General features: G+C 36.2%; 1 protein-coding gene across 3 annotated transcripts in view; it reads right to left on the bottom strand.

Moving 5' to 3' along the window:
- MTF2 (metal response element binding transcription factor 2) overlaps nt 1-25,969 on the bottom strand; it is a 61,137-nt gene that overhangs the window by 8,761 nt on the left and 26,407 nt on the right. For all 3 annotated transcript variants that reach the window (XM_069070522.1, XM_069070524.1, XM_069070525.1), the window contains 8 exons: nt 21,360-21,455; nt 20,570-20,638; nt 18,058-18,181; nt 12,512-12,579; nt 11,960-12,130; nt 4,142-4,250; nt 3,795-3,847; nt 3,586-3,690 (listed from right to left, as the gene is read on the bottom strand). In XM_069070522.1, the coding sequence (XP_068926623.1) occupies nt 3,586-3,690; nt 3,795-3,847; nt 4,142-4,250; nt 11,960-12,130; nt 12,512-12,579; nt 18,058-18,181; nt 20,570-20,638; nt 21,360-21,455 (795 nt within the window). The remainder of the gene's footprint in view (nt 1-3,585; nt 3,691-3,794; nt 3,848-4,141; nt 4,251-11,959; nt 12,131-12,511; nt 12,580-18,057; nt 18,182-20,569; nt 20,639-21,359; nt 21,456-25,969) is intronic.

The following is a 25,969-nucleotide window of genomic DNA, read 5'->3' as shown; positions in this document are numbered from 1 at the left end:
TCCAGAGCTCCTGGCCTGCAGATCACAGGGGGACCAAGTGACCATGCTCTTATTTTAACCTGCTTGGATCTGGATTGCAGTCTTGGGTGGTGGTCCTGGGGTGTGTGGCCAGTGTGGCAGAGCTTGTGGGGGCTGCAGAGAGGGCGCCCTCCAAATAGCTCTGGCAGCTGCGAAAACCCCAATGATCTGGGACATAGCTCTCTGCAATTTGCAAATCTTGCAAGTTCTACTGTGGCAAAGAGCTCAAAAGTCAGTTAATTGGCTGGAAAGATGAGCAAGCAGAAGAAGCACAAAGAGACAATAGATTCTTTTGGGGGTGGCAAAAAGGATCAAAGCACAGAACAGGAGGAAGACAAAAAAAGTCAGAACTCCTACATCAAAAGCTTCTAAGAAAAATATGAATTGGTTACAGGCCATGAGGGAGCTCAAGAAGGATTTTGAAAATCAAGTTAAGAGAAGTGGAAGAAAAATTGGAAAGTGAAATGAGAATGATGCAAGAAAATCATGAGGGGCTGCTAGATGGCACAGTGAATAGAGCACCAGCCCTGGAGTCAGGAGGACCTGAGTTCAACTCTAGCTTGAGACACAACATAAAAACTAGCCATGTAACCTTGGGCAAATCACTTAATCCCAACTGCCCTCCAAAAAAAGAGAAAATCATGAAAAGCAAGTCAACAGCCTGCTAAAGGAGACCCAAAACAATACCGAAGAAAATACCACCTTAAAAAATAGACTAACTCAAATGGCAAAAGAGGCCCAAAAAGCCAATGAGAAGAATGTCTTAAAAAGCCTTACTTAAAAATCAGCTACATGGAAAAGCAATAATTTTAACTCATAAGACTTTTCTCAGTATGAGGAGAGTTGAAGGAAATATATATATATGTATATGTGTATATGTATACATGTATACATACATATATGTATGTATAGATGGGTGCATGTGTATAAATACATAAGTGAATGTGTATATGTGTGTACATGTATACAGAGGGAACAGCATGAGTTGAATAGGAAGGGATGATATCTAAAAAATAAAATTAAGAGGTGAGAGAGGAATACAATAAGAGATGGAGAAAGGGAGAGACAGAATAGGGTAAATTATCTCATACAAAAGAGGCAAGAGAAAACTGTTACAATGATGGGGAAGAGCAGGAAGGTGAAAGGGAATGCGTCAACCTTTCTCTCATTGAATTTGACTTAAGGAGGGAATAACATACACACTCAATTGGGTATCTTATCCTACAGGAAAGTAGAGGAGAAGGGGGTGACAGAAGAGAGGGAAAATTGGGGGGAAGAGAGTAGAAGCACACACTTTTGAAAAGGAACAGGGTCAAAGTAGAAAATAAAACGGGGGTAGGGGTAGGATAGGACGGAGGGAAATATAGTCAGTATTTCACAAGATATCCACCATGGAAATGTTTTGCGTAACTATACATATACAACCTATACTAAATTGCTTATCTTCCCAGTAAGGATGGGTGACAAGGGAAGAAGGGAAAGAATCTGGAATCCAAAGTTTTAAAATCAAATGTTTTTAAAAATATATATTATTATTTTTTTTACATGGACTGGGAAATAAGATACACAGGCATTGGAGTATGGAGATCCATCTGATCCTACTGGAAAGTTGGAGGGGCAATGGGGGAGTTTATAGGAGAGACCAGCGCAGACTGGGGGAGAAGGAATTCAGTGGGATTGTTGTTCTGGGGTGGTGGGTAGGGGAAAGACGGGGAAAAAATTTGTAACTCAAATCTTGTGGAAATGAATGCTGTAAGCTAAAAATAAACATTAAATTAAAAAAAGAGCCTAGACACCATCTTTCTAGAAATTATCAAGCAAAATTGCCCTGATATTTTAGGACCAGAGGGCAAAATAGAAATTGAAAGAATTCACCCATCGCCTTTTGAAAAAGATCCCAAAAAGAAAACTCCTAAGAATATTATAGCCAAATTTCAAATTTTCCAATATTATTATTCCTCACCTCCAAATTTCAAGGAGAAAATACTGCAAGCAGTCAGGAAGAAACAGTTTGAGTATTGTGGAAACACACTGAGGATAATACAAGACCTAGCAGCTTCTACATTAAGGGATCGAAGGGCTGGGAATATAATATTCTGGAGATCTATGGAGCTAGGATTAAAACCAAGAATCACCTACCTAGCAAAACTGAGTATAATGCTTCAGAGGAAAATATGGTCATTCAATGAAACAGAGGATTTTTAAGCAGTCTTGATGAAAAAACCAGAGCTGAACAGAAAATCTGACTTTCAAATACAAGAAGCAAGAGAAGCATGAGAAGGTAAACAGGAAAAAGAAATCATAAGGAACTTAATAAAACTGAACTATTTATATTCCTACATGGAAAAACGATAATTGTAACTCATAAGACTTTTCTCAGTATAAGGATAGTTGAAGGGAATATATATATGTATAGGAGGGTGTTAGTGTGTATAAATAATTATGAGGGAGTGCATATGTATGTACATGTCTATATAGACAGAGGGCACAGAATGAGTTGAATATGAAGGGATGATATCTAAAAAAATAAAATTAAGAGGTGAGAGAAGAATATATTGGGAAAAGGAGAAAAGGAGAGATAGATTAGGGTAAATTATCTCATATAAAAGAGGCAAGAGAAAACTTACAATAGAGGGGAAGAACAGGAAGGGGAAAGGGAATGGGTCAACCTTACTCTCACTGAACTTGGCTTAAGAAGGGAATAAGATAACACACTGAATTAGGTATCTTACCCTACAGGAAAATAGGGAGGAAGAGGATAAGAGAGGGGATGATAGAAGGGAGAGCAGATTGGAGGAGAGGGTAGTAGAAGCATATACTTTTGAAAAGGGACAGGGCCAAAAGAGAAAATATAATTTAAGTGGGGGGTGGGATGGAGGGAATTATAGTCTTTCACAATATAACTACTATGGAAGTGTTTTGCGTAACTACACATGTACAACCTATAGTGAATTGCTTTATCTTCCCAGTGGGGATGGGTGAGGAGGGAAGAAGGGAAAAAATATGGAACTCAAAGTTTTAAAAACAAATGTTTAAAAAAAAATTGCTTTCTACATGCAACTGGGAAATAAGATATACAGGCACTGGGGTATAGAAATCCATCTTGCCCTACTAGAAAGTGTGGGGGGAGTACAGACTGGGGGAAGGGGTATTCAGTAGGCTTGCTATTTTGGGGTGAGGGGTAGGGGAAAGATGGGGAGAAAAATTTGTAACTCAAAATCTTATGGAAATGAATGTTGAAAACTAAAAATAAATAAATAAATTCGGAAAAAAAAAAAAAAAAAACAATGGAAAATCTCTCAGCATGGAAATTTTGTGCTGCTTTGAAAACTTAAAAAGTTTTAAGTCAAAATCTTATGGAAATGAATTTTGAAAAATAAAAAAAAAAAAAAAAATTCGGAAAAAAAAAAAAAAAAAACCATGGCAAATCTCTCAGCATGGACATGTTGTGCTGCTTTGCAAACTTCTGAAGTGTTCTGGTACTATCTTTAAGAAGAAAGTCCAGAAGAAAATCAGTACAGAAAACTACTGCTTCAAACAAAAGAATAAATCAAAGCTAATTGTTACCCATAATGCCTGGAAATAGTAGATGAGGTAGTTTCTTTTGTACTGGCAGCACCCGTGAAATCCACATCTGAGGTATTGGATGAATGCGCAGTTCCATCAGGTTTCCTAAAAAATAAATGAGAAGGATATTTATAAATATTTTACATAAAAATTAAATATTCAAAAATAAATTTCAGGGTGAGGGAGGGAGAAAATGATGTTCTATTTACCCTATAGAGGAAGGTAAATCCAAGGTAGGATTCTCTGGAACTGATTCCTTTTCCTTCAAATATAACAAAATTATTAAAGTATGAACTCTGAAACAAGTTTTAGAAACCTTATCAAATTTTTTTTGCTTTTTGGGGGGCAGTTGGGGGGTTAAGTGACTTGCCCAAAGTCACACGGCTAGTAAGTGTGTCAAGTGTCTGAGGTCGAATTTGAACTCAGATCCTCCTGACTCTAGGGCCAGTGCTCTATTCACTGCACCACCTAGACGCCCCAGAAACTTTACAATTAGGAATGTAATCCGTCCCTGCCTAACATGACTCTGAGAAGATATAAGCACTCATATACTTACCAAAGAAGATGGTTCAGAAGTCTTTTGAATCATCTTTCTAGTATATGGGCCAGGGGGACGACCTACAGATTTTTTCTTTCCTTTCTTTTCTATACCATTACTTATATCCCTGCAAAGAAAAAGATATAGCATATATTATCAAATGAAATTGTATTAAGTGAGGTGATCTTTTATTTAATTCTTTCTAAAAATGTACTTGTAACTAACCAGAAAGCTCTTGCAATAGTGCAGGTGTGAGGGAATAAGAATCTGCAACAAGACTGGGGCAGTTTCAGAGAAAAGAAAGGGGCATATAAGGGAGATGTTGCAAAGGCAGAATCAATAAGAACTGGCAACAGATTGTATATAAGAGAATGAAAGAGACAGAAAGGTCTAACACTCAAGTTGAAAGTCTAGATGTCTGAGAGGATGGTGGTTATCCTTGACAGCAACAGGAAAGTTAGTAAGAAAGGAGAGCTGGGGGTGTTTAGATATTTTTAGTTTAAGATAAGGAGTTTGGACATGCTGAGTTTCAAGATGTCTAATAGGCAGTTGGAGATACAAGACTTGATGTCAGTAGTGAGTAAAACTGGATAAACAGAAGTATCATCTGTATAGAGATGAAGAATGAAACAATGGGCGCTGAAATCACCTAAGGAAACAGTATATAGAGAGAAGAGGGCCTAGGGTAGAGGCTGAGGGGAGACATTCCCAGTGAGTGGGCATGACCTAGATGAAGATCCAGAAAAGGAGACTGAGAAGGAACAGTCAAGTGGGTAGGAAGAAAATCAGAAGAGAATAGTTTCGGGAAAACTTAGAGAAAAGAAACTACCAAGGAAAAGGGATAACTGTCAAAAGAAGCAGAAATGTCAAGCAGGATGAGAACTGATAAAAGGCCATTAGATTTGGCTATTAAGAGATCACTGATTACATTAGAGAGCAGTTTCAGCTAAACAGTGAGGTCAAAATCCAGAATGCAGAGAGCAGCCATCTACAGTTGGCCTTTTTAAGAGGTTTGGCCACCCAAGATAGGAGATATAATCAAGGCGATAGCTAGCTGAGCTGGACATCAGGAAATGGTTTTTTGAGGTAGTAAGTGTCCATGTTTATAGGTAATGCAGAAGTATCCAGCAGATAGAGAGAGACTGAAGATTAATGAGAATCAAGATGCCAGAGGGTACAATCTGCTGGAGGAGACAGGATGGAATAGGATCACTTGTGCATGCAGAGGGCTGTGTGTTGGCAAAGAAAAGGGCCACCTCTTGATATCAGAAAGTGGTGGAGGAGATAGTAGAAAGCATCTAACTTCTAAGATGAAGAGGAAGGGAGAAGAGGGAGCTCTTGTCGTATGGCCTCAATTTTTTCAGTGAAATATAAAGCAAGGTTCTCAACTGATAGGGTGGGAAAGAGGGAGTCATGGGGGATTTGAGGAAGGGTGAAGAGGCTGGGAAAGTCACTGTGGTAAGTGGGATGGTAAACTGATTGCTTCTGTTTTTGTTCAGTTGGTTTTTCAGTTGTGTCCAACTCCTCAAATCCCCATTTGGGGTTTTCTTGGCAGAGATACTGTAGTGGTTTGCCATCCCCTTCTCCAGTTCATTTTACAGATAAGGGAACTGAGAAAAACAGGGTTAAGTGACTTGCCCAGGGTTATACAGTTGGTAAGTGTCTGAGGCCAGATGTGAACTCAGGAAGAAGAGACTTCCTGACTCCAGACCTAGCACTCTATCCACTATGCCACCTAGCTGCCCCAGTGAATTTATTAGGGAGGTATAAAAGGACTACCTTGCAACAGTGAGGGAGTATGATGAACTAATATAGAAAATTCCTTCCCTTACAAAATGATCATGAAATTATGAGATACACAAAATATCTAAGACACTAGAACAGGAATCAGATCCTGTAATAGAGGCAAGATAAAGGAAATTAGGAAAAAAAACAGGCAAGTATCTCAATTCTTCCAGCAACAAAACTGGGGGCAGGGCTAAAGGAAACCTAGGATTAGAAAAAGTAGGATAAATTAAAAATAGTAACTTCAAAAGTCAAAACCAGATATGGTTTACAGACTACAAGGGAATGGGTTGTGGCTGGGACTCACTGTACCTTTAAATTGCACTCTCCTCTCTACTGATGTTAGACAGATTATCTAGCCTGAGTAAGGTTGGAGATTATATACTGTTATAGGAATGTAAATTTTTAAGATCTTCCCTGCCCCTAGATTAAGTGCACCAGGAGCCTGTGGTGGGAGGCTTGTTTTTCAGGAAGGCCCACACCTTGGTGCTTTGTGATTGGGCAGCAGGTCAAGAGGGTTGTTACATTCTGTCCCAGGAGAAGGCTATATATGATCCCTGATGTGAGACTTTGTTTTGGGGCTCACTTTGAGAAGTGTTGTGTGATTTGACCAGATGAGACTCTGGGCAGCCACTGAGAGCCCCCCAGCTTTGAAAAACCCAGATGTTGATGCTTCCCTTTCTGGTAACTGTGATTTGGTATGGATGTAATGGTTAGACAGTTGGAGGCCTGTCTACTTGAAATGTTTCTGTCTGTATACTCTGAAGTTTGGGGAGCTGACCTTTTTCCACTGAACTAGGTAAATGATATATTTGATTGATTAAAGCAAGATTGTTAACCCACTTTGAGTTCCTTTCCTTTACAAAAGCAGATCCAAGAACCTGTGTTGGCAGTCACCCTGGGGATGCTGGGGTGCTTGCTGCTACATATACTACTATACTTAGTAACATATGACGCATTGTAATGGGAATGCAAATTTGGAAGATCTTCCCTGCCCCTAGGCTAAAGTGTACCTGAAGCCTGGGGAGGGAGGCTTGTTTTTCAGTAGACACTTTTTGATTGGCCAGTGGGTCAATAAGGTTGTTATATTCTCTGAGCCAGGAGAAGGCTATATAAGCCCTGATGTGAGGGTTTGTTTTGGGGGCTCACTTTGAGAAGTGTTCTGTGATTTGATCTGTATCCTGGGAAGCCATTGTCCAGGGCCCCCCCGGCTTTGAAAAACCCAGATGTGGAAACCCAGATGTTGACTGGGTATGGATGTAATGGTTGGACAGTTTGGAAATCTGTCTACTTGATCTGTTTCTGTCTTAATAATTCTGCCTGTATACTTTGAAGTTCGGGGTGCTGACCTTTTCTCCTGAACAAGGTAAACAATATATGTCTGACTGATTAAAGTAAGCTTGTTAACCCATTTTGAGTTGCTTTCCTTTAACAAAGCAGATCCAAGAACCTGTGGTGGAAGCAACCCTGAGGACCCTTGCAAGGGTGCTTGCTGCTACACGCATGCCTCTAAATTCTCTCTCACATTATAATAAAGTTCCTCTATACCTAAATAAGAATTTATAGTCATTTGTGTAAACCTAGGAACCAGAAGAGAAAACAGGAGTGAAGAAAATAATATAGGTGAAGATCAACAGAGGTACAATTGAAGAGATTTTTCATCAGAATGACTTCTAGATCACCTGGATGCAATACCTTTCCAGTCTTGTTACATCTTAATCCTTTATTACAACTCAGGCTACTTATCTTCATTCTTCCTCATGCTGCATTACTGACTCTCTGACATGTCCTGATAAACCTCTTCATCCTGAAAGTTTCACTCAACTCCATGGACTTCTCACATTGGAAATATCTGCCTCCCTATGGCTTGACTTCTCCCTCTAACTGTCTGGTTCCATTTCCCTCCAGGTTGTACTCCTGACTTTCTTTTTTCTTTTTTGGAGTAGGGAAGGCAGGGCAATTGGGGTTAAGTGACTTACCCAAAGTCCCACAGCTAGTAAGTGTTAAGTGTCTGCGGCTGCATTTGAACTTGGGTCCTCTTAACTCCAGGGTTGGTGCTCTATTCACTGCGACACCTAGCCACACTCTGGACTTTGTTCCCTTTCCCTCTCCCCCTTCAACTTCCTTGTAAATATAATCTTCCTCCACTAAAATATAAGCTTTTTGAGGAAATGGAATATCTTTCTGCTTAAATTTGTATTCTCTGAGCTTAGTGCAGTGCCTGGCACATAGCTTAATAAATATTTCTTATTGTTACTGCTTCTCATACATGATACTGTCTTTGTAGCTTTGAAATGGCCGTACTCTCATGCCTTGACTTCACTTTGTCCTCATCTCCACCTTGAGGAATTGCAAATGTGACATTCCATGTAAGCCTTTTTCCTTATCCTCCCAGATGCTAATGCCTTATCCCCCAAATGGCCTTGTATTTATCTTGGACCTACTTATATATGTACATCTTTTCTTCCCTGGCAAGACTCTAAGCTTCTTAAAGGTAAAAACTGTTCATTATTTTCTTTGTATCCCCAGCATCAAGCCCAATGTCCAACATTTAGTAGTTACTTAATAAATGCTTGTTGACTAGTTGATAAATGGAAGTCAGGCAATAGATTATAAAACTGGCAGAGAGACCATCTCTCACTTTGCCAAAAATCAAAGCACCTAACAATTCCTTGACTTGCTTTAATGATAATTTCACACTTCAAAATGTAGAGAAGGGAAATTTCTATTCTGAATCATTGGCTCCAACAAGAAAAAACTTGATGGAAACAATGATAATAGTAGGAGAAAGGGACCACTCTTCCTCTGAGAATCTATGACAGAGGAGAGTCAGATATAGTATGACATGCACCACAGATTTTGGGGGAAAAAAAAGAGATTTCAGAGTCTAGAGGAAGAATATATAGGCTAATTTGAACTAAAATTCTAGAGTTGGGGCAGTTGGTGGTACAGTGAATAGAGCACTGGTCCTGGAGTCAGGAGAACCTGAGTTCAAATCCAACCTCAGACACTTGACACACTTACTGTGTGACCTTGGGCAACTCACTTACCCCCAATTGCCCTGACTTCCCCCCTCCAAAAAAAAAAAATAAATAAATTCTAGAGTGGAGATCAGCTCATTCTTAAGATACAAAAGAAACAATTCTGATGAAGAGGAAAGAAAAGAATCGTCTAGAGACACCGATTGGTACATATACATAGGGAACTCAAAAACAGGCTAATTTTTAAAAGACACATGGAAGATGGAAGAAAGGAAAATTAATAGAGAATGAGTACAAAACCATGGCACAGTAATGTTAAGAATAATAAAGTTCAGGGTGGCTAGGTGGCGCAGTCAATAGGGCACCAGCCCTGGAATCAGGAGGACATGAGTTCAAATTCGGCCTAAGACACTGAACACGCACACCCAAAAAAAACTAGCGGTGTGACCTTGGGCAAGTCACTTAACCCCAACTGCCTACCTTCCCCCCTCCAAAAAGCAAAACAAAAACAAAATTAAAAAAAAAAAAAGAATAATAAAGTTCATGGTAACCTAAGGCTACTAGGAAGGATCTCTATGGACAAAGAAAAGACTTTTTATTTTTGCTATGTTAGAGACAAGGGGAGAATTAAATAAGGTATAAGACTGATGCTTGAGAAGGTAACATTAAAATCATAACTGAAATGTATATAATACCCACTAGAAACTGAATGAGGGAATGGAATAATGTGTTCCAAAGGGCAAAGGAGCTCAAGATGCAACCTAAGGTGACATACTCTACAAACATAAACGTATTAATGAAAAAAAATGGGCATCCAAGAAAAAAAGTTTTTGAAGCATTCCTGCTGTAATGGTAATGGTAATTTGAAGATCGTTCCTGCTCCATAATAAACTGAATGTAATCACATGGAGCCTGGGGTGGGAGAAGTTTGCTGAAGCATAAGAGCAGAGCCCACAGGAAGCTGGGAGTCAGAGCAGTTAGAAATGGAGGGAAGAGTGGACACACCCAGGAAGACAGCTAGGCTTGTGAGTGTTGGTTTGTGGGAAGGCTAAAGGATTGTGTGGCTCTCTGCTGTATTGTGGTGTATTAACTGCTATGTTGCTATGATAGATTCAGTTTCTTGGTGTTGGGATTTGGTTTTCTGGTGTCTGAATGTTTTGCTTCTGTGTTCTACATGGAGAGTGTTATACTTTGTCATTGAGAACTAGGCTGGCAGTTTGAGAACACAGCTATCAGTACTGTGAATATTGTGTTGGCGCCACACCTACAAAGAAAACTAGACCTGAACAAATTGTTTTGCCATCACCTAAAACATAAATATGCAAAAGTTAAACAAATACAGTAACCAAGAAAGACACAGGTAACAAAATTATTTCTCAGGGATAAAAAGGGGGAAAAAATAAAAAGAGAAAGACACCTATAAAGTTTACAAGAATAAAATAACAGACTATTCTAAAATTACACAAGGAGAAAAGGGTGAAAGCAGACATCATAGAAGTATTGGTGGAGAAACAGGACTAACAACGTCATGGACTAAACCTCTTAATACTCTACCTAAAGGTTAATGTTTTATGAGAGTATGTATAAGAAAAAGAGAGAGGAAGAAAACAGATGGGAATATATGATGCACCCTCATCAAATCAATAGTAAAAGAGAAAATAACTCCTTTTGGGAAGAGGACCTATAGGTGAATGGGTGAGAAGCCAAAAGGGGGGACTAAAACTGGGGGAAGGGATCCAAGAGGGAACTCTAATTTTAGTGGTGGGAGGGGAGTTCCAACACTACCATGGGAGAAATGAGATATTTTATAAATGGAGGTAGGGACCTTACAAACTCCAGGCATTTGGTGCTAGGGACTTTACTCATCCTACCTCAAGAAGAGAGTCAGAGCTCCTGGGGGCAACCAATATCCAGAAGTGGGAGACAGGGACTGAGAGACATTTCTTGGCATCAGGGGAAAAACATTATCATGGGAAAGTGCAGGGGATAATAATGAATAGAATCAATCAGAGACACAGAAAAATTCCTACCACAGGGCAACATTTTGTCCTATCATCTTCAGGAACTAATATTTCTAAGAGTGGTGTACAAGCAAAAATGAGGAGCAGAAAGCAATCTCTATAAGGCAAAAGAAGTTTTAATTCCCTGAAGAATATAAAGACTAAAGAAAAAATAAATAAGTGTAAGAGCTAAGAATCAAAGAAAAAAAGTTATACTAAACAGAAAAAGGGAAGAAAAATAATGAAGACAACAAGAGGATAAATTCCTTTTTAGAAGATGGTACAGAAAATGAAATGAAAAGACTAACAAAATAAGGGAGGAAAGGAACTAGGAGAAAAAAAGAAGGAAAAATTTAGGTAACTAAATTAAAAAAAACTCATTAAGTAAAAGTCCCAAACTAGGGGTGTCCAGGTAGCACAGTAAAAGCACTGGCTCCAGTGTCGGGATGACCTGGGATCAAATCTGGGCTCAGACACTTAGCACCCACCCAGAAACACTTGGCCGTGTAACCTTGAGCAAGTTACTTAACCCCAACTGCTTAGGGGCAGCCAGGTGAAGCAGTGAGTAAGAGTCAAGATGACCTGGGATCGAATCCCGGATCAGATACTTAGCACCACACCCAGAAATAACTGGCTGTGTAACCTTGAGCAAGCTACTTAACCACAGTTGCTTTAAAAAAAAAAAAAAAGGCCCAAAAACTAAAGTGGGGTTAAAGGTGGGGGAAGAGTGCCAGTGGGAACAGGATTGCATTAAAGTAGATTAAGTTAAAATAACTTAAGAGATAAAGTACTATATCTTTATATAAGATGGGTAGGTGGGGAGAGAAAAAACTTCCCAAGTAACATTAACTCAAACTAAATAACTGAGGTTTTAGAAATGACCTTATAAGTAGAAAAATGGCTAAATTATGTTATCAATAAATCAAAAATGTTATACTGATAATATCATTGCTAATATTCAAAACATGCCAAGACCTTATTAATTTACCTTATTAATTCCCAACTAAATCTGGAAATGAGCTTACATATGAGTGAAGGAAAAGGTTTAGGCCAGAGAAAAATTTTCTTACCTTGGATCAGGTACAGGTTTAGATGCTTTTCTGCCTTTAATTTTGAATTCATGAGATGTTCCTTCAGGTTCTTTCTCTGCTTTAAAAGCCACATTTGGTGGCACAGGAGGAACACGAATTCTCAATCCAAATAAATGTTTCTTCTTCTTTATTTCTTTTCCTGACATAAACCTACATTGATTAAAAAGGAGATTTGAAAAATTTTATGTAGTTTTAAAAACCATTGCAAGTGATATTTTGAAAACTGTTTTCAAGAAATGTCACCATCCTGAGAAAATGATGAAATTTTGACATTTTTGCAAGAACATATAGTATCCATCACCACCTAATAGTTAATATCAAGTAACTTTATCCATTGCTACTACTTTTATGCCTTTAAAAGGCATCATTTTTGCCTTAAGGCTTAGGGTACCTGGAAAGAACAGGGCCGAAATGGAATGTACCTCTACTTTAAATAATGTTTCTAAATCCCACAGCTCTTAAACAATGCCCTCAATCCTTATACTTACTAAATGTCTCCCACACGGGGATACATAAAATAAATCAACTTACATGGTCTTGTAATCATTTAATGCCTCCAGAACATGCTCATATCTTTCAGATTTTGGTGTGTCTGCCAGCTGTGAAGTATCAAGAAACAATTTAACATACTACAATTTCAGCAACTAAGAATATACAGGTGCTTTGGATATTAATTAGATCTATGGTTTTAAAAACAGTTTTATGGTCAAAGGAAAATAATTCATTAAAATTATTTTAGTGCCAATCATGAAAATGTCTGACTATATTCTGTTGCCTTATCTTTAGTTATGGGCTTTAATATAAATACCTTTAAAATACCAGAAGAAAAGCATTTAGATGGGAAAGGTAGGTAGATACTTATACCATTTTATCATTCAACATCTCCTGAATAGAGTGGTGAGAAATATTAGCCTCTGTAATTTTTGAAGGTATCAGCAGATCTAACACCTAAGTTTTGAGGCTATTTCAAACCACAGCCAGACCTGGCCTCTAACAAAATACTGCAGAAAAGTTCCTACTTAACCCCAATTGCCCTGTCTTCTCCCCTCAAAAAAAAAAAAAAAAAAAGCAAAAAAAAAAAATCTATGCTATGTGACCTTGGGCAAGACACTAAATGATTCTGACCTTTCGTTTGTTCATCTATAAAACTGGAACACTACCACTTAACCTAACTTATGCTTTTGTTGTAAGAGTTAAATGAAAGCATTTTACACATACTATGCAAATATAATTTGATATTATAGTTGAGGTCCCTTAACTGTTATTATAGATTTCTCTCCTGCAAGTTTTCTAATCTATCTTAAAGCACTTCCATCCAGTCAGCTAACCAGTCTATGGCACACTCCTGCAACAATATCACTTGTTTCTTTCACCCATTATCCTAACTCAAATATACCTTTCCACTGTATGTACTCTTGTAGAAATAAACCTGAAAAGGTTGCTTAAGGGACTGCTTTGTATTACTGATCTAAAAAAATCAATGCAATGATTATAATGACATATAACCTATGTCAAATTGCTTGCTTTCTCAATAAGGAGGGGGAAGGGCAGAGAAGAGAGGGAGAAAGAATTTGGAACTCAGTTTAAAGAAACGAATGTTAAAAATTATTTTACATGTAACTGTAGGAAAATAATAAATAATTAAAAAAAAAATTGATATCTTATACCAGCTATCAGGCTTCACTTTTTAATGACTGGATTGTTATTTATTGATTGGATTCCCCTGGTTTACTGGATAATTTGTTCATTACAATTTGTATAGCACTAACCTAATCTGAGAAAGCAAACTACTTTAGCAAAGAATACACAGAGGGAGGGTAGAACTAGATGGTTCCATTCAACTCTAGATCCCTTGATTATGTCTTTAAGTCATAAAATTTGTCTATCATTCTGACACCAAGCCATGAGCTAAAATACTAAAGATCAATGATAGTAAAGGATGTAGCAATTATCCCTACCATAAACCATGCTAGAAGCTCAAAACATTTCATATATATATTTAACTTGTTTTCAAAACTATACATTTGTCTTTATAAGTAAAAACTAAACTTAAAAAATAAATTAAGAAGAAACTAGTTTATACATAAATGCTATATATAGCCTGCTTCTACAAAGGGTTATTATTCTATAGTAGAGTTTTTAGATTTTCCTCAGCTATTAAAGAGACTGCAGGACTACATCAACTAGGCATTCATTTTAATTTTGCTCCTTAGTGACAAAACTAAAACTACTTAACAGAGAACTTTTTATATGTGAAAAAAATCATTTACATATATGAAACAATCAAGAGAGGCAGCGTGATATATGGTAGGGAAAAAATAAAATCTGGAGGTTAAGAGAACCTGGGTTTATTAAATCCTGCCTCTGCTATTTACTACCTGGGTGATCTTAAGTCAATTCTTTTCTCTTTGATAACATTTTCTCATCAGTAAAATGCGATACCTGAACTAGCTAAACTCCAGCTCTCCTCTAGCCATAAATGTTAAACGTATCTGGAAATGAGATCATCCTACACACTTAAATAGCTCTAATGCCAGAAATTTTTAAAATGAGAGTAATTATATCCCTGAGTTAGTACTAAATTTTAGCAAATACTTAGGTTCTAGGTATTTGGTATGTAAGGCAAAAGTGACTTGCCTAAGGTCATAAAGGTAAGCAGGGTCAGGATGTGAGTAGAAGAATCAGAATTTGAACCCTCTCCATTATGCTACTACTAGTTTTGGGTCAAGAGTAGGAAGGATCAATTTACATACGTGTCTTTACTATATTCTAAAGCCCAAAAGAGTAAAGTCCTATATTAAACTAATTATCTGACTGTTTGCTGAGGGTTTTTTAAGAGACAGGAGGGTGAGAAATTACACTTTACCCTATCAGAGATTCAAGTGGGAGTGGGGTTGTTTTAAAAGGGGAATTCTGGATACATTCTGGGATTAAGTATACATTCAGCCCTATCTCCTATACCATCTACAATTCTACATAATAATAAGAATTAATGTTCAGAATCAGGACCTGTAGGCAATATTCATAGTCATTACAGAAAAGCATAATACTCTTCTATAGCTAACAGGCTACTCACTATCAAACCATAGATTAAAATATTCTGTTACCCTACTGCTGAAAAAATTGGAAGCTCAGGCTTTTTGATAACTTGATAATTTTGATAATTACGAGATTACATTAAAAGACATTCCATCATGGCTAATGTAATGTACTAACAGACTTTAGAGAGATCTTCAATACCAAGAGATGAAATAAAGAGGTAGGTTGGGTTTTGGTTTTTTGTTTTTGCTTAATCTTTAATTAGGTTAAAGATCTGAAACATATACTCAAAGTCTGGTGGCTCAATTAAATGAAACATTTCTTTAAGATATCAAAACTTTCAGGGCAGCTAGGTGGCACAGTGAATAGAGCACAGGCCCTGGAGTCAGGAGGACCCAAGTTCAAATCTGACCTCAGAAAGTTAACACTTGCTAGCTGTGTGACCTTGGGCAAGTCACTTAACCCCAATTGCCCTGCCCTCTCCCCTTCAAAAAAGCAAAAAAAAAAAATCAAAACTTTCCTCTGTCTTAATTGAGCTTTGGTCATTGCTTTAAAAACTGTTTTAAACACTATTTTCCTAGTCTTATGGAGCAATGAGAAACTGACAAAACTTTTTTATTTTTATTACATTATCTGCAAATTACAGAAACAGAAAATAGCATCCCAATAGTGAAGCAAATCTTTTTCCAGAGCTGAAACAAAGATGAAGCAGTTTGATGGTCCTTAGTTGTAGAAAATTAACTTTCAGAAATTCACAAAAAGAATTCTTTTCTACAGACTATTAATTCAACTTTAATTAATTTTATATTTTTACCACAGAAACAAAATCTGACATAATATTTAAAACATAATATAGTGAGAGTATTTCAACTAAAATCAATTTTAAAACTCAAGTCTTAAATCTGAGGTTGTAGAGTATAAAGCAAATAATTACTGAATAATTTCATCACTTTAAAGAATAAGAGTACTAACAGGTAGATCCTATGTAGCTCAAATCTAGATGTATCTGCAGTAGTGCTGAAAGTACCAGCCCCTAGAAGAAGCAAAGTATTTTAAAATGAACATATTAAACTGTTTTCTAGATATACAAACTTCTAATGAAAAAAGGAGGTCATAGTCATTAGCATTTTAATAATTATTATTTATAATATTATGAGAGGGGAAAAATTATTTTTTAAGTTCTCTCAAATTCTGCCAATGAAGGAAAAGGCACTGAAGGCAACTTGTATCCTATTTTGTTTTACTATTAGTAATGTTACTTATTATAATTTATTAACAAGCTGTCAGTGGACAATACACCTGAGGAAATGCAGAGAGTGTGTCATCTCATGTAAAAATGTACAACCTCACTAGCCACCGAAAATGTAAATTTAAAAAAACTTGAAGATATATTTTAAAAATACCTGTTAAAACTGCCCCTCAAACCTGCATAATCCCCCTTAAAAGATAAAAACGAATGTTTGTGAGAATACAGAAAAATTTGTATTTTACTGTACCACTTCACTGGTGGTACAGTAAATTGGGCTAATCTTTGCAGAGAACAATCTGGTAATATATAACAAAAATTATAAAAATTTGAAGCACTACCCCATGGAAAAATCTAAAAATAAAAAGTAATCCATATAATATCAATACTACTTATTAGACTTAAAAATAGAAAACCCCCAAACAGCCAACAAGCAAATAACAGAAATACATTCCACATATTTGTTGAACCTGTATATGAAAAAGCTTATACAAGATGTCAAATAGAACTCAAGAGTGAACACATAATTACAACTACATAAAAACATTATACACGTTAACAATGATCAGAAGAGAACTAAGGGATTTAAGTAATGTAATTGGTCTACACTTGGCTCTTTTTACTATCAAGTTATTCAAGATCATTTTTTTCAAATGAACTACTTTTTTAATTAAAATTTTCAAATGTTTGCAAAGGTCTTTTTTCTTTAACACATTTAAGTCCTCTATCTGGTATGATCTGAATTTACCTTTCAAAATTTCCCATTATCTACAGGCCACCAGTAATACATTTTTCATTCCTGTTAAATTAGTATACATTAACTTGTATCTTAAAAGTTTCAGATGATGCAAGACTAAAATGAACAAACAATTCTAGGTATTTTACACTGAGCTAAATCATCTAGCAATAAAGAATACTCTATTCCTTGATCTAAAAAAAAAGGCTAAAATTGAATCAAACTCCTTAACAATTATGCTTCCTGCAAGTGAAAGAGACAAATAAATGTGTTAGAATTCCTGGACAAGCCTCACTTCAGCCGACTTCACTAGCTAACTTGTCTCATTCCGACATGCATGTAACATTATTTTCATTCTGGTCAAACCTACAAGAGAGTCAAGGTAAAAAGGTAAAACCTCATTCACAGTTCCACTTGCTCAAATTAAATTAGAAAAATTATAATATTGGAAGAAAAAGGAGGCAAATCCAAGAGTATATACTAGTGAGGCAGCCTGGCATAGAGGAAAGAGAACTCCGGAACTCAAAAGTCAAGCCGTCTTTGAAGTTTGAAGCCTGCCTCAAGATACCCACTACTCTTCAACTTGTCGGGGTCCCCTCTTTCCTCATCTATAGTATGAGCACAGTAAAAATCGTACCGCCTAACTCACAGGATTATTGTGAAGAAAGTGTTTTGTAAACTTTAAAACCACTACATAACTTTAAATCATTTTAATATCCAAAACTAGAAGTTTTTCCAGTTTCATCCTTTACCCTCCACCACTTTGTTGTACAAAATAGAACTAGGAAGGCTTTCTTTCTTCTAAACTGTTCCAGTTTCTTTGAACATTATTTCTGTCTTTTATAATCAATAGGTAACAGCAGACAGATGGGATCACTGGCCTCATATATTCTCACTAGAGCTGTTTCTCCCCAGAATCAAAATTAGATTTTTACTTTAGGTTTGCAGACCCTAAAGGCATAGAGGCCTCAAGCAAGCTTATTTACTTGTCTTCGTCGCTTTAATTAACCAAAAAGAGAAAAAGAGAGAACTATAATAAATGCTAATGCCACCTACCTCTCCAGGGTGCAATCTATCCCAGTTTTCATTAATATAAGTCATAAGTTCAAGTTCAGAATCAAAGTATTTCTTCTTGTGAATAACACTTAGGTTGTAAAGGCAAAGGTGTGCTATATCTACCCTGGAATTCAGAAATTTTCAAAACTTAAGAAAACAAACTTTTGAACATTCTAAAAATATCACATTCATTTTTTTTTTTTTACAAACAATTAAAAGTCACAGGATAAAATGTTAATGTAAAGAGGCCAAGTGTCATGATTTGTTAGGTATATCACACAGAATATCCTTTTTCAGGCATGAGTTTGAGGAGATGGTCTTTTCTCTGAGGTCCCTTTCAGTGCTAAAATTGTGTGATTTCTCAAAAAAAAGGCCAGTTGCACAAAAATTAGTACAAAACTAAAAGATTGGGTAATCTTAGTTGAAAATTAACTTATTTCAAACAATTTGCTATATAACAGAATTCTTATACAATAAAGAGAATTTGAGTATAATTCACTGTAAGAGAACTTGCCCTGTATAAAAATTACAAGGGTTTAGAACAAATCTTTAATTCCTGGGGACTAGGTATCAGACTGATTTTGGAATATTTATATGACTGTAGAGAGATCTGAAAAGATCAAATTTTTTTAAGTGTTTGATATATTCAGGTTTTAATTGTTGTTTATTTGCTATATAAAATATAGTTTCTCCTTGAAAAAGTGTCTATACTTCCTCTCTTCTTGTTTTCTTCCTAACCCCCTAAAATCCAGCTTCCAACTTCATCATTTTACCAAAACTTCCCTAAGTTACCAATCATCGCACTGCTAGCTCCTTTTCTCAATCTTCGTTCTTCTTGGCCTCTCTGAAAGCCTCTGAGACACTGCTGATCAGTCTCTTCTCTAGTCTTCAGAACATTACTCTTTTCTGGTTCTCCTCTTAGCCTGACTACTCCTTATCAGTCTCCTTTCCTGGATCTTCATCCAGGCAACACCAGCTGTAGGTGTCCCAAAGGGCTCTGTCCTGGGCACTCCTCTCTTCTGCCTCTACATTACTTCATTTAGTGATCTCATCCACTCCCAAAGATTTAATTTTCATCTTTCCATGCTGATGATTCTCAGATTCACCCAGCTCTGACCTCTCTGCTACCCTTCAGTCTTGCATCTCTAACTTCCTTCCTGACACCTTGAACTGGATGTCCCGTAGCTCCTTACCTTTCTCCCTTAACCTTACGCCCTCCCAAACTTCCCTATTACTGTCAAGAACAGCACCAGTCTCCCCGTCTCTCAGGCTCATAACTTAAGTCTCATCCTCAGCTCCTCACTATTTCTCATCCCTGTGTCCAATGGCTGCCAAGGCCTGTTGATGTTATCTCTGTAACATCTCTCAAATTCTCTTCTCTGACACTGCCACCACCGAAGAAAACCCTCCAGCCTAGACTACTGTAACAGTCTGCTGGAGGGTTTACTTGCCTCGAATCTCTGCCCCCACTCCAATCCATCCTCCATTCAGCTGCCAGTCATTTTCCTAAAGTGTAGGTCTGACATCATCCACCTACTCATCAATAAACTTCAGTGGCTCCCCATCACGTCCAGGATCAATACAAAATACTGCATTTGGTGCTCTGGTGTTTAAAGCCCTTCATAGCCCATTTGCTACCTTCCTATATTTCTTACACTTTACACCCAGACAGGCCTTCTTTGAGAAGGGCCTTACTGCTGTTCCATTAACAACAACACTCACTCCATCTTCAGCTGAGGGCATCTGCTCTTCCTGTTTCCTTTGCCTAGAATGCTCTTTCTCTTCATCTCTACCTCATGGCTTTCAAGTCCCAGTTAAAATCTCATCTTCCACAGGAAGCTTTTCCTGACCTCTCTTTAATTGAGTGCCTTGTCTCTGTAAATTATACCCTACTTGCTCTATTATGTAACTTGTTTGTACATAGTTGTTAGCTTTCTGTTTTCCCTATTACATTTTAACCTCCTCAAAAGCAGGACTGTTTACTCCTTTCAAAATCTTTAAAGTTTAGCTGAGCCTGGTACATGGCAGGCACTTAATAAAAGCTGACTGACTGTAGTTACTGAATAGTAACCTAGTCTATAAACAGTGATCAATGATTTCCGACATCTTTCTTCCTTTCCATTTCCAAGGAATTACAGCAGAGAGTGAATGCTACATAAAAGTTACAAGGGTATTATTTTAAATATAAGAACTCTCTATATTGTACCATATGTTATGCCTAAGACCAAAAAAAAAAAACACTGTAATTCAAATAGAAAAACTTTTGGAAAATAGAGTATGCAGTATAAAGATTGTAGATATAAAGATGTAGTATAAAATCATGGTGATTTTGCTAGCCAAAAGAAAATTAACCTGATGAAAACTACCTACAGGCTCAAGGAAAGAAAGAAAAGGGGATTGAGAAGGACATATTTCTAGAGAAACTAATTTTTATTTAAACACATAAAATACTTCATCCTAGGGAGTATAAGTACATGGGAAAATGGTTTGTTTTTTAAATGCTTGTACTTACCATTGTAAGGGCAGACGTTTGAGGTATTCTGGTCCAGAACTACAGACAGAGCAAATGAATGTATAAAATCTAAGAAAAAAAAAAAAAAAAAAAGAAAACCAAATATATACCGAATAACCAAGGGTACACACATAACATTCTAGGTAATATTCGTTAGGCTTCAGTATAATCAGTATAATACAGTATAATCAGTATAATTCAGCATAATCAAGAAGTCTCCCAAGGTGAAAACATGCCTCTGATTAAAGAAATGTATATAATTGATATGGAAAATGAAACAGGTCACACCCCAGGGAGAAAGAGTGAGGAAAAGAAAAGCACACAAGAGAATGGAATAAAAAGTATCCTGTCCTTGGAATGAGGAGACCTCAGATGTAGCTTTCTATCTGCCACTGTGACCTTGGGTAAGTTATTTCATATCCACAGGCCTCACTTTGACTATATATAAAATGAGGTGCTTGTCTAAATGATTTGTAATGTTCCTTCTGGTTCTTAAGAGTCTAAGATCCTGCAATTTATGTGTGTATGAGTTTTAACTGAACATTATATATAAAGTTACTCAAGTATGATGAATCAAATCTATTTCAACTCTACTCTTAAAACTTCCTTCACTGATATCTAATGATGCAAAATTTATTTCAAATTTTGAAGCATAGCATAGATTTTTCCCCTGCTGGAGTGGTCAAATTTCAACTCTTAAAAAGAAATATTGAGTTAATTGTAGGAATCTGAAAACAGCACAAATATTAAGCATATTAAAAGCGAAAAGTAGTAAAATTTGAGTGCCTACCTGTCACCAAATAACATTGGCTTTTGAAGGCATTGCACACAAGCCTCATGAAACCACTGCTTACATTTGCAGCACTGCAACATTTTTAAATACCAGCTTCAAAAGAAAAGGACATGTGAAAATTATTACTTATCAGAATGTTTTAAGAAAAGCAATATTCTTCATATGCTAGAAAAGTTTTATCAATTTTTATAAAAATTCCATGTTTTTTGATTAATGAAGATGAGGTGTATTTCTTATTTATCTCTATATCTGATTCAGCACTTGCCATACAGAAGACTCTCAATAAACTTTTGTTGAAGGAATTTACAGTTTTGCCAAGAATGTAGTGGATTTCAGTAACAGCAACACTGTGCAATGACCAACTATGATTGACTTAGCTCTTCTTTAGCAGTATGACCATCCAAGACAATTCCAAAAGTCTCATAGTGGAAAATGATATCCACATGCAGAGAAAGAGCTATGGAGTCTGAATGCTAATTGAAATATATTGTTTTCACTTTTTTGGAGGGTAGCTTTTCCCTTTTGCCGTTTCTTCTTTCACAACATGACTAATGTGGAAGTACATTTCCATGATTGCACATGTGTAGCCTGTCTCAGACTGCTTGCCCTCTTAGGGTTGGGGATTGGGGTGGATGGAGAGAGAAAAGTTTGGAATTCAAAATCTTATAAAAAATGAATGCTGAAAACTATTGTTGCATGTAATTGGAAAAATAAAATACTATAAAAAAAGAATATAGTGGACTTGTAATACTTAAGACTGAGAAAAGAAGCTTTTTTTTAAAAAACTTTTTTTTGGCTTTCTGGAGGGGGAAGGCAGGGCAATTGGGGTTAAGTGACTTGCCCAAGGTCTTTATTAAATAATAGATTGATACTGGAACATCTGAGTTAACTTTAAGAGAACGCAATATAAACATCTTACAATTTTAACCTATATTTGTGGTCTAAGACAGATGTAATATGAAAGTTTTCTAAATAAATGGAATATTAAATTTTGAGAAAAGCAACAGGATTAGACTGTTTTTTCCTCTAAGGAGTAAGTACATGTGTATCACTGGCTTTCAAATTTATCTCTCATGAGTTATCTATCATAAGTTCTCAAAACTGGATTAAGGATTTTACACATAAATTCTATTGATAATAGTAAAGAAAGTTAAATTATTTTCTCATTTTTATAGTAGCTATCTGATAATTTTAAAAAGCAGAAGAACAGGTCATAAATGAGCTTCCTAAGAAAAAAAGTACCAGTACCAGATAGATTTACAAATGAATTCTATTAAACATTTAAAGATCAACTAATTCCAATACTAAATAGATTATTTGGAATAATAGGCAAAGAAAGAATTTTATCAAACTCCTTTTGCAAAACAAACATATTGACACCTAGAACCAGGAAGAGTAAAAACAGAAAAAGAAAATTACAGACCAATTTCATTAATGAATATGAATGCAAAAGTCCTAAATAGTAGCTAAAAGATTACAATGATATATTTATTTCTATTTTTAAAATTTGAAAATATAGATATAAATGTGGATAAGCTAAAAGTCTTCCTAGTAAGAGCAGGTATGAAATAAAGATGCCCATTGTCACCAACATTATTCAATAATGTATTGGAAATGCTAGTAATAACAATAAGAGAAGAAAAAGAAATAGAAGGAATTAAAATAGGGAATGAGGTAATTAAAACTTTCTTTTTGCAGACAATATGATGATATACTTGGAAAATCCCAAAGACAACTAAAAAGTTAGTTGAAACAATTAATAATTTTAGATATATCATAAACAAAACCCTGTAAGAAGAGACAGTAAGAGATACCCCATTTAAAATAACTTTAGGGGCGGGTAGGTGGCGCAGTGAGTAAAGCGCTGGCCCTGGAGTCAGGAGGACCCAAGTTCGGTTCCAGCCTCAGACACTTAACACTCACACACAAAAAAAACTAGCCAGGTAACCTTGGGCAAGTTACTTAACCCTAAGTGCCCTCCAAAAGGCAATCAATCAATCAACAAAAAATAAATGAAATAAAATAAAATAAAATAACTCTAGACTGGAAGTACATGTGCCAAAACAAGCCCAGGAACCATAGAAGATTTAAATAATTGGAGAAATATAAATTATTCAGGGGTAGGAAGTGCCAATATAACAAGTGCCAATACAATAAAAATAAAGAACAGAAAGCCAAGAATATAAAGGAACTAATTAAAATGTAAAGGAAGGAGGTTTAGCAGTATCAGATCTTAAACTAATATTATAAGGCAGTCATTATCAAAACTATCTAGTATTGGCTAAGAAACAGAAAAGCAGCTCATAAAAAAAAAGATTATTATATCAGGTACAGAATTTAGGTAGGGATAGAAACAACAAATGAACTTAAATTCTCTGAAGTTTCAAAATCGGAGACCCAAATTTAAATGGTTGTACTAAACTAAATATTAAGTCAGAATTATCTAGAAACCTCTAGATAGCAGAACCCCCTTCAGAGCTGTCCTGAGAATAAAGTCTATTGTCCAAGAAAAGATATCTAGGGACAAGAAAACTACATGAAGTATCTGGGACTCAAAATGTGCTAGTCAAATGGATAATGAGAATGGGTTACTAGAATACAAGGACATTTGATGTTAGTTAGTATTGGTGATTAACTATGGTATTACTTTGGTCTGCTGTTTTAAGATATTTAAGTTTTCTGGGTTACCTTGGTGACATGTAAATCTCCCTTCTAAGAACTAGTCCACTGACAGACCTCTAAGCAGTTTGAACTGTACCTGACATAATATAATCATGCAATTATGGGAATTGTGAGAAAAACTTTATTGCATAGTTCGAACCTAGCCCCGTGTAGCCGGGAAACTGGATCCTCTCTATGTGTTGTTTAGAGACTCATAACTAAGAACCTATGTTATAATGCCCAGAAACTCATATTCAAAGATTGATGCAAGGAGTTTTCTCTAAGGGCCCCTAACAGGTCCTTCTTAGTCAGCTGCCAAACTTGTTGGTGCTCCTATGGGCAGTCATACCTTAAGGTAGAATGAATTGAGATGATGGCTTTGTTCTTGTGCTCTGCCCTCAGGAGCTACTGAAGTGTATAGCTATCTATCCCTCGGACCCTACGTTATCAGGTGGGCCCAGACTGTTTTAGTTAAGTCTTACTTCTAATCTGTTGCCTACCATTACCTAAGAAAAAGAAAGAGAAAAATTAAAATGATTAAATCAATAGCTTATTTGAAATTCTAAGGCCCTCTCTGGACCCAGCATGGTTCTACATATCTGTCTAATAGTAAAGCATATAGCTTTTGTGACAGCTATCTTAACAAGACTTATTTTTGTTTATAGAAATACTCTGTGGTGGTTGATGTTACTGAAATCTGATTACCTTGTACTACACTTTCTTACTAAGAAGAGCTGCTAAGTCTTATCACCCTTATTCTGAAGGACTACTTTCCAGCTAGAAGGTACTATCGTATAAGAAGTATCTTCCTCCTTCCTACCTCCCATTCTCTTCCATTTTAATATTGGATTGTACATTTCAACACAGCAAACACTAAGTGGATAAAGACTATATATTGCCCACATTACCATACACAGTTGGATACATAACCTGTAGGATTTAGTCATCAGACAGTACAAATGGACAATTGCTTGGACCCTGAGGTGGAGAAGAGACTGGTCTGCCTTTAGGAAATTACGTTTTATGACCCCAAGCTTCTCCAACACACCAAGGCCCGTCTTTTTATTGTTATGGCTGCAAGATGTGGAACTAAATAACTGCAGATGAGTATCAGATACAGAGAGACATGGTGAGGGAGGACCAAGCTATAATATAACAAAATAAGTAACTTCAAAGAGGAGGTGTAATATATGTCATCAGGGAACTATTCTAAATAGGTTTAAGAATTTTTGTCACTTCTTTTACCAGTAGTTTTAAACCAAGATAAGTAGTAGGTTAGCAAAGCGATAACATCAGTTTGCTCAATGCTTGGCCTTATCTTGTCCAAAATTTTACTAATAATTTGACAAAGTCAAAGAAGGCATTAAAATTAGCAAATAATACAAAATGAGAATGAAGAGATACATCAAATGAGGAATAAGCATAACTCCTGAATCTTGATAAAAAACAACCAACCATTCAAGTAAAAAAGTCATTTTTCAGTCATGCCTGATTCTTTGTGACCTCATTTGGGGTTTTCTTCGCAAAGATGCTGGAGTGGTTTTGTCATTTCCTTCTCCAGCTCATTTTACAGATGAAGAAACAGGTTAAGTGACTTACCCAGAGTCACACAGCTAGAAAGTGTCAGAGGCTGGATTTGAACTCAGAATTATGGTTTAAACCTCTTATATATCAAAGCATGTGTGAATTAGGAGTAGAACTAGGAAATGAGAGTATTGATCTAGTACTAAGATTTAAGTACCATGTGATCATTTATTAACAAACCTAATTTTAAAATTTAACTCCTCTTTCTACTCTCAAACACATGGTAGGAAAATTCTTTCAGTTAAAATATAGAAAAACAATTTCCTAATGCTTTCTATCTGAATATTTTATTCAAATAATCTTGTACTACTGCTGAAGAATTGTGAGCATATTAGGTGCTTAAATAAATACTTAACTGAACT

The sequence above is a fragment of the Petaurus breviceps genome, unplaced genomic scaffold, assembly GCF_028583685.1.
Source record: "Petaurus breviceps papuanus isolate PSGF00001 unplaced genomic scaffold, PetGlider_PUasm1.0 90808, whole genome shotgun sequence".
NCBI lineage: Eukaryota > Metazoa > Chordata > Mammalia > Diprotodontia > Petauridae > Petaurus > Petaurus breviceps.
The sequence above is the reverse complement of the archived record's forward strand: the minus strand, read 5'-3'. Positions and strand labels throughout refer to the sequence as shown.